General features: G+C 43.7%; 2 protein-coding genes across 2 annotated transcripts in view; one reads left to right on the top strand and one right to left on the bottom strand.

The window, feature by feature from the left end:
• The window catches only part of Wdr92 (WD repeat domain 92), a 25,075-nt gene extending 20,023 nt beyond the window's left edge, over positions 1–5,052 (bottom strand). The window contains exon 1 of the mRNA XM_005366437.3: positions 4,794–5,052. Coding sequence (XP_005366494.1) covers positions 4,794–4,976 — 183 coding nt within the window. The 5' untranslated portion in view covers positions 4,977–5,052. The remainder of the gene's footprint in view (positions 1–4,793) is intronic.
• Positions 5,053–5,416: 364 nt separating this feature from the next.
• On the top strand, positions 5,417–11,272 carry Pno1 (partner of NOB1 homolog). The gene is made up of 7 exons (XM_005366436.3): positions 5,417–5,645; positions 5,765–5,914; positions 7,414–7,497; positions 7,647–7,707; positions 7,902–8,019; positions 10,353–10,423; positions 10,903–11,272. Exons 1-7 carry the CDS (start codon positions 5,442–5,444, stop codon positions 10,968–10,970), a joined length of 756 nt encoding a protein of 251 aa, XP_005366493.1. The 5' UTR covers positions 5,417–5,441; the 3' UTR covers positions 10,971–11,272.
• The last annotated feature ends 3,632 nt before the right edge of the window (positions 11,273–14,904 follow it).

The following is a 14,904-nucleotide window of genomic DNA, read 5'->3' as shown; positions in this document are numbered from 1 at the left end:
GCTGCAAACTGTTCGGGATATCACTGTGTGTGCTTGTGAGTGCGGAAATCAGAAGAGGACTTGAGGTATCCAGATCTATCACTCTGTTTTCTTCCTTTGAGACAGGATCTCTCATTGAACCTGGAGCTAAGCTAGCTGACAGCAAGCTGCAGGGATCTTCCTGTCTCTGTCCTCCACATGCAGGAATCACAAGTGTACAAATGTGGCTGGCTTTTTATACGGCCACTGCAGATGAAAGCCCAGGTCCTCATCTCTGCACGACAAGCAGTCCCTAAGCCTTACACGCAGTCCAGGGTACCATTTCAATTGAGAAGTGATGGCCCATACTTAGAATCAAGGGCCAAGCCAACCTCAGGCTCTCGTTCCTAAGTTCTAAGCTTGCAAGAGTGAACAAAATGGTGGAGGAATAAATTAAAGCTAATTTCAGATTTCTCTATTTTGTTTTTTTTTTAAACCCTCATTCATTTTTTTTTGCAAGAAAAATACATTGTATCATGCTTCCCTCAGAGTTTCTATTTTTGTATCAAAACCCAGAAACTTAGGTATTACTTGTGTAGTTTTCAAGAATCAAAACTCAAAACAGTTGCCCAGAGAGACTGAGCTCTGTTGTATCTGAATTTGGAAAACAGTCTTGTTTCCTCTGAGCTCAGACACTAATAAAAGTCAGTAACCAAGGGGACATCACAAACACACAAAAGCAACACTGTTAAATTTTTTTCTATGAAAAGTGGTAACTTTAATAAAATACTAATTGGTTAAAAATAATGATCTACTTGGTTAAAATTATTTCACACAAAAATCAGGCTAAGAAATTGGTAAATATGATATTGAGAATGACCACCAATGATAGTTTATTTGGCCTAGATTTTTACATTCTTTGCCAGAAGCATATGCCAGCATGACTAAAGAAGCCCATGATCAATAATTGCCACAGAGCTATTTTTGCTTTGCCTGTGGGCAGGTCTACTGCCGCTTGTCAGTACTTCCTCCTCCACATCCTGGCACTACTTAATTAACACTGAAAGCTTTAGTCAGGCAAAAGCTAACAAGCACTGAATGCAGGAGCGCAGGAGCTGAAACACCAAAGCCTCACTAGCTCACTACCAACCTCACCCATGATTTGTTTTTCAGGGACGTCTTTGTCCATACGGTAACTTCGTGTACATTAGAAAAGTTGAAGTCTCGGGAAAGGATGACGAAGGGACACTTGGACAGATACTGTTATGTGGCCCTACACAGTGTTCAACTAGGGAAGGAGGCCCTGCCCTCCGTTTATTTATTTATTTTAATGTATGCGTACGGTATTCTGCCTGCATATATGCCTGTGCATTAGAAGCACGACTGTTGCTGAAGAAAGCTAGAGGAGAGCATCAGAGCCCCTAGAAGTGCAGCTACAGACAGTGTGAGCTGCCATCTAGGTGCTGGGACATCAAAGTTGGGGCATCTGGAAGAGAAGACAGAGTGCTTTAACCATGGAGCCACTTCTCCAGTCCCCTACCCTCCAATTTTATCTGTTCAATTTTTGTTTGTTTTTGTTTTTTGAGCCAGGCTCTTACTACGTAACCCTGGCTATTCTGGAACTCACTATGTAGACGAGGCTAGTCTTAAAGAGATCCTCCTGCCTCTGCCTCCCGAGTACTGGTGTTAACGATGGATGCCAAACTGCCCAGCCTCTTGCCCTCCATTTGTGCCCATTCCTTTAGCAATAAGATGAAGCGCCAGAAAGGAAACAGCTGATTTGCTCCTCTTACATGTATCTGTGTGCATAGGCTTTGGTATAAGCCTTGTAGTAATCCACCATAACACAACGAGCATGACTCCTCCTATTGGGGTAAGGAATCCACCTGGTCCCATGGTTCTCAACTCCGGTACTCAATAAAATCAACCAGCAGAAGGTCACATTTGTAGAGGTGGGAACAGGGCATGGATATTTTAAAACCTGTACGTAGCCAGGATTAGCAGCCAAACACAGAGGACTTGGACACAGGAAAGCCACGGGCCATGCATTTAACCTGCAAGCTTTTCTCTGCACCCCTCAATAATACAAAACAATTACAATGCAATAGTAAGTTCTGAAAGGCGCTTTGTTCCTAACGTTCTACTTGCTTTTTAGAAGGAAATGTTCAAGTACCTGTGGTTCTGTTTTGGCACAGGACCTCTACAGGAGTCTCAGTAATTCATGGAATGAAGAGGATCCAAAAACAGAAGTCGTTACTCCTGGGGTTCAGATCATGTGTGATACTCTCTTTTTTAGCCCTACCTATATTTTCTAAATGTTCTCTTATAAACACTTGTTACTTTCACTTAAAAAATAAATAAGCTTGGCGGTGGTGGCACACGCACCTTTAATCTCAGCACTCCGAAGGCAGAGGCAGGGGTGAGGAAGGCGAATCTCAGTGAGGTAAAGGCCAGTCTAGTCTACAGAGCTGAGTGGAGCGAGTTCCAGGATAGGCCAGTGTTGTTTACACAAAGAAAACCTGTCTTGCAAAACTAACTAAGTAAGTAAGTAAATAAATAGAATTCATAAGATTCTTCAAAAATTAGGACAGCAGAACACTATTTCTCTTGGAATAGCTATTACTGAAATGTATAAATGCGCCATAATCCTTGGGAAAACAAAGCACAAGTCTACAGATGCTTTCTGGCTGAGGGTTGACTGGCATTTGTTCTTAATGCTTCATTTTAAAGTTTCTGTTACGCCAACGTTGCCCATGTCCAGAGTCCTTAACCCACACTGACTAGCAATTCCTACACCAGTATATAAAACTCCCAAGTTCATTCATTCCTCTTTCTTTTAACAAATTTGCATTGAGTCGCTGATCCTTACAAATGATACTAGAAGGCATTGTCCCCGTTCTCCAGCTTACGACCTAGAAAAGTAGCACAGCCTGCTTACTTCTGCACAAAAGGTCAGTATTATAGGGACACAGAGCAGGAAGGGCTTCCTCTGTCAGCTCACCTGAACTGGCCACTAGGACAGCAACAGGTGACTGTGGGTTAAGGGATGAAGAACACCGGCAAGGGGGAGAACACCAAGGCATGTGTGTAGATTCTCCAAGTTGAATGCTGGCTACAGAGTACGAACTAACCCTGAAAAGAGGCTCTCAGCAAAGCTCACGGAGAGAGGGCGCGTCACACACCTTCTCACGTAAGTTTATGTATCCGCTACCTGTCCTAAACTCATTAAACTCATCTGCAAGCCAACTCTTCACATAGCTCACCAACACCTCAGTGAGCCTGGTCATTTGCTTCAGTCAACCCAAATGGAAACAGTTTTCAAAACTGTAACTATAGAACTGTTAGCCACAGCTCGGCACCACAGCACATGGCCTATAATCTCAGCCCACTGCGGGGACCGGCATGAGGATTATTAATTTGAGGCCAACTGGATAACACAGACAACACCCATCTCAAAAAGCAAAGGAAATGTTGGTTATTTTCATCATTCTGTAACTGGCTCACTGGCAGCCTTCTACAAACCCTGTCAATCTGGTCTTGCATCCTCCTAAAAGCCCCTCAGTGGTGTCCTGTTCTTCTTATAGGAAAAAGAAGGATAAATCTGTCAAAAGTCTTAGAGATCTTGCAAAGGTCCCTACTTACCCCTCTTTTTCAGTAGGTTTTGTGATTGTTTTTCAGATAGCGTCTCAAGCGGAAATTCTCCTGCTTCTACCCGGAGTGCTGGGATTAAAGATGTGCACCACCACTTCCAGAGTGTGTTTTGTATTTTTTTAAAGATAGTAAACAGCATGTGGTGGTGGCACGCACCTTTATTTTTTTTGTTGTTTTTTTTTTTTTTTTTTTTTTGGCTTTTCGAGGCAGGGTTTCTATGTTGTTTTGGAGCCTGTCCTGGAACTAGCTCTTGTGACCAGGCTGGTCTCGAACTCACAGAGATCCGCCTGCCTCTGCCTCCCAAGTGCTGGGATTAAAGGCGTGCGCCACCATCGCCCGGCTGCACGCACCTTTAATCCCAGCACTCGGGAGACAGACATTGGAGGATCTCTGTAAATACGCACCTTTAATCCCAGCACTCGGGAGGCAGACACTGGGAGATCTCTGTAAATTCGAGGCCAGGCTGGTCTACAAGAGCTAGTTCCAGGACAGGCTCCAAAACTACAGAGAAATCTTGTCTCGAAAAACCAAAAATAAATAATGAAAAAAAATATATATCTCCCATCACTATCAAAGAGCTTTCCCACACGCTGTTTCTTCTGGAACTTCATACTCTGACTTTGCCCTAATTAGTTTCTGCTCACCCTAAATGTTTTTACTCTCATTGAACTCGACTTGATTTACATTTATTCATTCTTGCTTTGGCTGTTTTAACCGACTGTCTCTCCCAACAGAAAATAAACTCCACGAGACCCGTGACATTGCCATTCACATGCCTGGGACTATCAGGCATTCAAGTGATACTTGTCGAAAAGCACGGCGTAGTTAGCTGTCTCCACAAATTTCGTTGTAAGCTCTGTTGCACGACACGTGCGTGTATTGAATATACGTACTAACAGACTACAAATGCAAACACCCTAAAAGGCCCACGAACGTAACCTTGAAATCTCAACTTCACTTCCCAGAACCTTGCAACCGACTGCTCGGTGGGTGGCGGGAGAAGGGGCTGGCAGTGAGCCAAGGTACTAGTTCCCCAGTGAGATTTTGGGATGGATGACAAAGTTTTAAGCCCGAAGTATTTCTCAGTCTGTAATCTCCTTCTTTCTGGTCCTGCTGGAGCAAACAGTACTGCAGACCCCAGAACACGCACGCACGCCCCAACAGCCGTCCACGCCTGCGCCCACCTCCCGCAGCAGCTTCAGGTCCCCGCGCTGGATCTCGTACACCTGGATAACGCCGGTTCCGCGGGCGAAGTTGCCCATCGTCACGAACTTGGCACTGCAGGGCACCCATTTGCAGTCGAACACCGTGTAGTTTAGGCCTTTTTGAATGTGCACGATGATCTGAGGCTTCTCGAAGGTGGACATGCTGCCGAGGAAGACAAACACTAACCTGGAAACCAGACTACAAACATCGCAGGGGCAGTTTGTCCCTCCCTAGCCGCACTCTACCCGGACGCTCAAGCAAGTTGGGCTTGGGTGTCTTTGATAATGCCGGATGAGCCGCTGAGACGGTACCAGATGCTTCTCCACACACGGCACAAGCTGACTTACTGCCTTTACCACAACGTTTTCAAATACACACGTTAGAGGTTGAGAATGCTTCGGCTCAGAGCGTGGGGGTGAGGTGTGTGTGGTGGGGGAGTACGGCGACACTAACAATCAGGCATATCCTCGGGCAGCCAGGCAGACAAGAGGACAATCCTGCTTTAGGCCCCCAGGCGTGGGCTCCGCCTCAAAAGGGGCGGTTCCCTCGCGCTGATTGGCGGAGGCTGGCGCAGGCGCAGTATAACTTCGCACGTGTCCGGCTGGTTGGACTCACTCGGTTCGAACATGGCCGAGATGGAGACGCAGAACTCCGGGACGGAGGACGGCTTCACTCCCGTCACGCGCAGAGGGAGCCGGCGGGCGAAGAAGCGACAGGCCGAGCGGCCGTCAGAGGCGGGACAGGACGGAGATGCCAGCAGCATGGACACAGAGGAGGCGCGGCCGGCGAAGATGCCGATCTTCCCGCCGCTCTCGGGCGAGCGGCTCCTGGTGCGGACCGAGGCGCGGCGGGGTGGAGTCGGGCGTCCAGGCGAAGGATCCGCTCTGGTTTTAAGTCTCGTCCCGCCGATCTCCGGTCACCTCCTGAATGTGTGCGTGCTTTGTTGCAGGCCGATAAAGAAGAAACGAGAAGGATTCCTGTCCCCGCTAACAGATACACACCATTAAAAGAGAACTGGATGAAGATATTTACTCCGATAGTGGAACATTTGGGGCTTCAGATACGCTTTAACCTGAAATCAAGAAATGTAGAAATCAGGGTAAGGAGAAATGTAGCCCTTTCGCTGCCTACCGAGTTTTCTCCCTCAGAAATGAAGATAAATGAATGCATTTCCCTTAATAGAGCTTTTTCTAGTAAGTGGCTGGTGCTTTTGGTGGCTTTGCTCTCTGAAGAAAACTGTTTTGTTTTGTTTTTTTTCCATTCTCTTCCTACTTAGTTCCAGACAGCTTTCAAGGTCTAGCTCAAGCACTTTCTCGTTAGAAGTTTGTACGTTTCTCTTGCGCTTCAGCAGCTGCTTTGTTTATTGCAGGATCCTTAGTTGGTGGTCTCAGTATGTGTTTGTTGATGCCATGGATCACGGGCATAGTGTGTTAGCCCGAGGTAAAGCTTGTCATTTGGTCTTTAAGGTATGATGTAGGTACCTTCCCATTCCTTCCCCAACCCCACACATGCCAAAGGAGGAGACAAGGGAAGGTTAGAGAAATTCAGTGCCTTGGCCAGAGTCTTCAACTTTGGTGCTAGAAAGGACCATTTAGGGTCTTCTACAACGACATGTTATTTTATAGATGAAAAAACATAAATCTGGAAATTTATGGTACTTGCCAAAAGTCACATATAGAGTGGGATCTAGAGTCTGGAACTTTGTTGTTTGTTTCTTTTTTTTTTTTTTTGAGACTAGGTTTCACTGTGTAGCCTTGGCTGGCCTGGCACTCAAAGAGATCTGGATGGTACTGGGATTAAAGGCGTGTGTTCCCCTACCCGGCTGGGTTCTGTTTTTAAATGTGCATATCCTGTTAACACAATCCTGTATGCTTTTAAGTTTGTCAAATGGGGAATCTCTTCAAATGGGTTGTGAATTTGTGTGGGAGACCGGAAGGAGTATTTTAGAAATGAGACTGTTTGGGTTTTTAGTAGTTTAATTTTCTCGTGTACGGTAAGTGTTTACATTACAAAGCACTCAAGGTTGTCAAGGGGAAGCTTAGAGCTAGACGTGTAAGGCATATTATTTACAGTGGTGGGCGTTCTCTGAATAACAGCTATTTCTGTAGTTCAAGTAATTACTCGCAGACAGGATTCCTGCTTAAACTATTCTTGATTTCCTCAGTGCTAGGCATGCAGGTAGTCAGAACTGGAGTTGTTGATTTGGGAAACAGCAGCATATAAATGGTCCCTTAAGACAGAATGTCAGATCAGGACTCCTTGGGGGATACTGCCATGATGGAGAACAGAGGACTTGTCTGGACATTTACTAGGGGACAGAATGGGTGTGAGCCCCTGGTATGCTAGAGACCAACCTCCATTAGTCATAGAGTATGTTTAGTCATTTGAATGGGTTTGTGTAGAATTTCCCAGCGTTGGGGCCGGAAGGTTCCCTTGTACAAATTAAAGGGAATGCTTATTCCACCTTAAAGGGGTCTTAACAATATTGGGGAGGGTGGTTGATGGTGAAGGAAATTATAATAAAATATCGTTTCTAGTATTTTATTTTTAGAAATGCTTTCTTTCTCATCCTCTCCATACGTGCACCTCTTTTTTCAGACTTGTAAAGACACCAAGGATGTCAGTGCCCTGACCAAAGCAGCCGACTTCGTGAAGGCCTTTGTTCTCGGATTTCAGGTGGAGGTGAGTGGTCTCACGAGACTTGGAAATGCACAGTGTAGACTTTTCAGTGGCTGGATTATTTTCCAAACCTCTGAGTTTTGTCATTGTGGTGTCTGGATTTTCGTTGTAAAAATGAAAAGGCCTTGATGATGCCTACTTTTGTTTTGTAGGACGCACTCGCACTTATCAGGCTGGACGACCTCTTCCTGGAGTCTTTTGAGATAACCGATGGTAAGGGAAGCAAGCAGGTGGTTCTTCTGTGTGAACCGTCAGCCTTTGTGCTTCCGACTGCATTGTATTGTGTCTGGTTTTCTAATAGCTTCAATTGAGCTGCATTACTAACACTTTTCAGAAGATGTATATTCGTATTGTTTAGTAGAAGAACGCAATAGCTAGCCACCTGATGTCTTGTTTTTCCTGTTTAGTTAAGCCCTTAAAAGGAGACCACCTGTCAAGGGCAATAGGAAGAATTGCTGGCAAAGGAGGAAAAACCAAATTTACCATAGAGAATGTGACACGGACGCGGATTGTTTTGGCAGATGTGTAAGTATCTTGTCTTGAGAAAATTTTCGTGATTTGTAGTTGATCTTACTAGTTTCAAAAAGGTCGTAGCTCTTATTTGTTGTAAATTCCCTCCCCCCGCTTTTGGTATTGGGGACTGACTCTGGGACATTGTGCATTCTGGTCATGTACCATACCACTGCTTTATAAAGTTGCCTTTAACCCACATTGGGTTTTTCTAGTTATGTGGTTCTAGTTGAATATTCACCAACTTGAAAGGATGATGAGTTAATCAAGGAAATTTCAGTAATTGTCCCCGTGAGAATAAGAGAAATAACTTAGACATACTGTTAAGATGATTTATTAAAAGGGAAGCTTTACATTTTATCTTGGACAAATCTATTAAATCCTTAAGGGAAGTACAAATAGTAGGTGTTTGAAATCCCACTGTGAGGTTTTCCTTTAAAAAGTCAGGTAGTTGCATGCGCCTGTATGTAAGATGATAGAGGCTATCGACGAGGGTGGGGTTCTGATGCGGAGCTGGGAGTACCTCTGAGGTCAGAGCTGCTCTGTTCCCGTGTTGGTGTTAAACAGGCAGATAGATGTCTCAGAACTGATAGAATATGAAGTTGACAGACAGTTGACAGACGGGTGAGGATTTCATTTAATATTGTTTTGCTCTAAACATCATTATTTGGACCACATTAATGTAGGAATTCTTTATATTTAAGGGCAACTGTTATATTGGTGGTCCTCTCCTTGAAGCCAAATATCATAATTCTGCTCTTTTATGAATTGAGTCTTATGAGTCTGAAACCTGAGCTTTTTTTCTACTGGAAATTTCAAAGACATGGAAACAATGATGTTTAAGATGGCTGAACGTAGCCTGAAAGTTTTTGTAAAGTTGTTTGAGAAAGGGTAGTTTTGGCACAATTTGCATGAGTAAACGAATTCACCTGACAGCCTTGTCCGTCTAGCGGTCGCTTAGCCGGGCAGTCCTGCAGCCCTGCCACACCCATACCGCCCACCCTCAGGGACCCGTCCTTCACCCCGCCCTAGTCCCAGTGTGTTGTGTATTCATTTAGCACATTGCTTTGAACACTTCATTTTGTTGGGACAGCAGTAGTTCACTTTTTTTAAATAACCAAGTACCATTCCAATTACAGTTGATGGCATTTGGAATGTTTCATTTTGGAGTCATTAAATGCCAAATTTTGGTGTAAGGGTACTTTTTTTTAATCTTTTGATTAATTTTGAATTAGATTTAAGATGTAACAATAGTTGGTTTTTTTTATTGTTGTTGTTACATTTAGAATTTTGTTGGTCATTATCGTAAGCTAGTGGGCTTCCTGAGTAAAACCTGTGACTTTCCTCCTTTGGCAGCCTGTCAGTATCCCACATCTACGCATTGGACTTTTTATGTGATATTCTTTGGAATCAGAGAGAAGCATTATATCCCCAAGTATAAAATAACATCTTATTTAAATGTATATAAATATCAAAGCTTCTACAGTAGTTTTTCTTAGCTTTGTAATTAGTTGAAATTGAAAGATGCTGTGGTAAGTGAATCAGTGTTACAGTTCTGGGTGTTCAGTGAGCAGCTAAATGGTCTAAGCTTTCTTGATTTCTGCGTCCTTTTCATGTTGTGTCCTCCATCCTTCCCATCCTTACTGCTCAGGATGAAGTCCGGGGCCTCACCCTACGCAGGGTGTGCGCCTCTGAGCTACATCCCTAGCCTTAAGTCTGCTGATTTCCAATCTTGTATACAATGGAAATACTATCTACCTAGAAAGGGTCCCTTGGAGGATTACATGATAAACATGCAGGACTCACTGGATGTGAGCAACTGTTGACCAGGAATTTTTCTGTTTTATTTAATTTGTGTTTGGGCAGGTGGATCATGTGCCATACCACTTAAATGTGGGTTGGAACAACGTGTGGGAGTTGGTCCTCTCTTTCTATCAAGTGGGCCTTGGGGAATCAAACTTAGTTGTCAGGCTAGGTGCCAAGTACCTGTACATACTGAGCCATCCCTCCCTGCCTGTACCCAGGAATCTGGTAGCATGTCTGTAATCTCAGCCCTCAGGAGGCACTGCATGTTTAAGGCCAGCCTGGATAACATTGCAAAAATTGCTGAGAAAAAAGGAATTTTTAATTTGTTCTTGTCTCTCTGATGATTTCTTATGGAGATATATAATTACTAAACCACAGTCACTGATTTGAGAAGAGTTTTAGAAGATTTAGAAAGTTGTCAGCAATCACCCTCTGCCCTGTTTTAGAATGTGGATCTGTTGCGGTTTCCAGAGTTCTCAGTTTCCCAGGATTTGGTGCTGACATGGCTTTTGTGGCTAACCTGACTCATTTGCTTCTTTCAGGAAAGTTCACATTCTCGGCTCGTTCCAGAACATTAAGATGGCAAGAACTGCCATTTGCAACCTTATCCTAGGTAACAGCAGTTTATTATTTCCTTGGTGTTTCCTCTACTTAGGGAATAGAAGGATTCAAGCCTCACTTACAAAACAGCTTTCATATTGTTAAAGTACCAAACGGAAGTCAAAGAGCTGGTAAAGGGAAAAACAGGAATATTTGACTTAGATTCCATCTGTTAGGGAAGAGAAAGGGTTCCTTGGCTAATCTCATTAAATCTCTACACAGAAGAGCTATTCCAAATATAACAGAACAGTTTAGGTTCTACAAAATGGGGGCTGCTGAACACATCCAGCAACTTGATTTAATCTAGTTCTAGAGTCAGCAATTTGTTCAGAGAACTGGAGGTTTTTCTCTGGTGTTCAGGTCTAGCTAGCTGGCTTTTTGAAATGCTATTTTTACAACTGACTTCTTAGCAGTGCAAAGTATTTGTCTTCTGTGTAGTTCTGTGTATTTGAATATATTTGTATATATAATCTGCTTTTTTTCCTTGAACAGGAAATCCTCCATCAAAGGTGTATGGCAATATCCGAGCAGTGGCCAGCAGAGCAGCGGACCGGTTCTGATTCTCCGACCATTGAGATGCTCACATAAAACCAGGGGAAGATCTCCCAGCTGCCTACAGCTCAGGTTCCTTTTCACGTCTCAGCCAGAGCAGAAGCAGAAAGGAGGTTAACAGGACTTGTACTCTGCTTCTAGGATAATTTAAATATCAAAATGTAATACTTGTAATACTATTGCTGTATTTTTCCCTTAATCCCATGTGGCAGATTCACAGTTTAAAATCCTGTCATTTACAGACAGATTTGTAAATAAAGTTACAGCATTTTTTTTCTCTGAAAATTTTCATTAAAATCTCCGAAGACTTGTGAATCATTGTCCCTGCTACAGGACACCGACGTGACTGCTTCAGAATTGGGGCATAGCACTAGTCTGTGCTATTGAACCTTAGGTGCTCAACTTTGCACTCTCAGTGCAATTTATGAAGCCTACATCACACGGCTTCTCACGTAAATGATGAAAGTAAAGCCATTTTCCCAAGAACTGTTTTCCAAACAATGTATTCTTATAACTAGTGTCTGTGTATGTGGATTTACTTGTTTCTTATATTGTTTAGAACCTACTTTATTAAACATGATTTAGATACTACACTCTTGTTTCTCAAAGGCCCTGGCCAAAACAATGATTGGAGTATCAGAAATAACTAAAAGTAGTAGTACTTTTTTGAGCCAAGTGGTGGTGGTGCATGCCTTTAATCCCAGCACTCCAGAGGCGGAGGCAGACTTTATGAGTTTGAGGCTATCCTGGCTTTACAGAGCAAATCCCAGGACAGGTTCCAAAAGCTACACAGAGAAACCCTGTCTTGGGGGGGCAGGGGAGTAAATGTTTAAAAATTTTTTTTAAATTGCTAAGTATTTACGAGTGTTTTGTGCATTGGGTATGTGCACTATGCATGTGCCTGGTATCCCCAGACACCAGAACGGGATCAGATCCCTCAAACTGGAGTTAACAGAGAAGGTTGTGAACCATGTTTTCTGGGAGTAAGTTTGAAAGGTCAGCAATCTTTAGCAATGAGCCAGCTCTAATAAAGAGGGGTGTATGTGTTTGGAGATAGGTACCTTGAACCCACAGAACTTCCCCTGCTTTTGCTTCCTGAGTGCTGGAATTCAGGGTGTACACCACCACATCCAGCATAAATTTTAGTTTCATTTATGCTAATTTGGTGTGTGTGTGTATTCCTGCCACGTGTAGAGGGGTGTGTGTGGGTGCCAGCCACATGTATATAGGTGTGTGTGTGTGCGTGCCTACACATGTGTATAGGGATGTATGTGGGGGGGGCCTGCCACGTGTATAGGGATGTGGGGGGGTGCCTGCCATGTGTGTATAGGGGTGTATGTAGGGGGGCTGCCACATGTGTATAGGGTTGTGTGTGCAGGTGCCTGCAACGTGTGTAGGGATGTGGGGGTGTGCCTGCACATGTGTATAGGTGTGTGTGTGTGCCACATGAGTATAGGGGTGTGTGTGTGTGCCTGCCACGTTGTGTATAGGGGTGTGCCTGCAACATGTGTATAGGGGTGTGGGGGGGTGCCTGCCACGTGTGTATAAGGGTGTAAGGGGGTGGGTGCCTGCCACACGTGTATAGGGTTTGCCTGGAGCTGTAGCTACAGGTGGTTGTAAGCCTGATGTGGTTGCTGGGGCTGAAATTCCAATCCTCTGGAAGAGCAGCAAGTGCTCTTAACCACTGAGCCATCTCTCCAGTTCCTCTTTGACTTTTGAGACAGGTTATGTAGTTAGTCCAGGCTGGCCTATGACTCACAGTGCAACCCAGCTTGCCCCAAACTTGGGACAGTCTGCTGCCTCAGTGTCCCATGTGCCAGTCAGGGTTACAAACGTGTGCCATCCATGCCCTGCTTAGTTTTGAGTCTGGGTTCCCTTTTTTTTTTTTTTAATTTTTTTTATTTATTTTTTGAGAGGGTTTCTGTAGTTTTGGAGCTCTTGGAGACCAGACTGGCCTCGAACTCAGAGATCTGCCTATCTCTGCCTCCCAACTGCTGGAATTAAAAGTGCGTGCCACCATCGCCAGGCAAGTCTGGGTTCCCTCTTACCGGTAGTGCTAACTACTCAAGCTGCTTTGTACCTTGGATATACTGTCTACCAACAGGAAATTGCTGGAATGTCCCACCAAAGGAAAAAATATTATCAAACCTCACCGAAAGGAGGATATGTTGGGAATTCTCTATTCTGGAGTCTGTAGAGCCTGTAGGAGGTACAAACACATGCCCAGTGAGAGGGATTAAAAATTGTGATGACGCGGCATGTGCTTTTCTGGGAAATCACGTCTATGGCCTTTTCAAATGTCTAATGTGATCAGTGGTTGGGTAACGGTCAGTGTTTTGGGTTTAATTCTAAGGAACTGAGACGGAGTAACATAGTTTTTGTCTGAGAAAGTGTGAGCTTCTATGTTAAAGTGTTTTTATTCCTCCTTCCCAAGCACCATGCAATTAGAAGGAGACAACGCTAAAGAGGAACTCTTGGAATGTGAATGAATGAAAAGCAATTTGACTGCATCTTGCTGGTAGTTTATCTTAACAACCTGGAACAAATCACTCCTTTAACATCTCCAGTGATAGCAAACCACAGCCAACCCGAAACCTCAGTTTCTGTGGACTGCTACTGGACTAGCCTGTTAACTGGAAGGCCAATTTTGGATCCGCAGCGTCTTTCACAACTCTAACTATACTTTACTTATTATTACATTGTCTGGGTTAAAAGAGAACTGATTTTCTTAGGTAAACTATGGTACAACTTGGTAATTCTTCTATTGGGGCTCCAGCTCTTCTGTCTGCCTAGCAATAGTGATAGGGATGAAAGTTGATTGTTGAGCACCTGGAGACAGATTTTACTGTTCTAAGAGCCATGTTATGATTGGAGCAATACACTGTTACATTATTGAAAGCATCTATAGCCATTCTGAAAGCTGCAAAATACCTGTCTTGGGAAAGTTTTACTTATTTGGCCAAAGAAAACCAGAATCTCTAGAACTCTCATTTGGATGCTTAGCTGATGGGAAAGGTTGCAACAGGCCTTACAGCCCTACATCAATGTGAACCTGCAATGTGGGGGCATTTTAAAGATAGATGAACACCTCAAGACATGAACACTACTTTGTACATCCTGAGAACTACACAGAAAGTAAATCTAACATCTTGTCCACACCTCTCATTCTAAAACATTCTTCACTAAAAAATTTTTTGAGGGCTGGAGAGATGGCTCAATGACTAAGAACACTGACTGCTTTTCCAGAGGACCTAGGTTCAATTTCCAGCACCCACCTGTCTGTAACTCGTTTTAGGGGACCTGAAGCCCATGGCAAAACACCAATGCATGTAAAATAAATACTTTTCTGAAATACAGCTTTCCACATTAATCATTGTTAATTGTAGATAATGCAACTTTGTAACTATTTAATGTGCAACCATCATAATGTTCTGTCTTCTGATGCTCTACTAAGTTTTTAATGCTAATTGCATTTCTTCCTGTCTCCCAGAGTTTTATTATTTCAATATAAAAGTGGAGCTATTTCATGTAACAGGGTTTATCCATGTTAGGAAATATGTCAGGTTGTTCCTTCCTGTGGCAGTGTTTATACTTGCCAGAATACCTGGACTGCTGCCAGCCTCTAGCTGGTGCAATGCTGCCGGAACTGAGCCCCTAGTTCAGTAGTAACTAAAGAGGCAGCCAAGTCTCTCTCCAATCCTGTTTTTCTAGCTTTTGGAGGAGAGGAAGAAGTTTCGGTCTAAAGCTTGTAAAATAGATGGATTTGTGACTTGCATTCCCTTAATGACAGTGCTATTGAACATCATTTCCTGTGCTTAGTGGCCGCTTGTGCATCTACACTGTTCAAGTCCTTTGCCCATATTTTAATTAGGTGTGTTATTGCTGTTGTGTAGACCTTCAGGTTTGATTATCAATCCCTATTTTTCTATATAGTTTACAAAT

Source organism: Microtus ochrogaster, unplaced genomic scaffold (assembly GCF_000317375.1).
Source record: "Microtus ochrogaster isolate Prairie Vole_2 unplaced genomic scaffold, MicOch1.0 UNK9, whole genome shotgun sequence".
NCBI classification, from domain to species: domain Eukaryota; kingdom Metazoa; phylum Chordata; class Mammalia; order Rodentia; family Cricetidae; genus Microtus; species Microtus ochrogaster.
Note: the sequence above shows the minus strand (reverse complement) of the source record. Positions and strands in the feature narration are given on the sequence as shown.

Bases quoted from the DNA above. Each gene is read 5' to 3' on its own strand.
- Pno1 (XM_005366436.3), top strand. From the start codon at position 5,442: ATGGCCGAGATGGAGACGCAGAACTCCGGGACGGAGGACGGCTTCACT. The intron at 5,646-5,764 runs GTGCGGACCGAG...GCTTTGTTGCAG, and splicing joins TCTCGGGCGAGCGGCTCCTG to GCCGATAAAGAAGAAACGAG. The intron at 7,498-7,646 runs GTGAGTGGTCTC...TTTGTTTTGTAG, and splicing joins TTCTCGGATTTCAGGTGGAG to GACGCACTCGCACTTATCAG.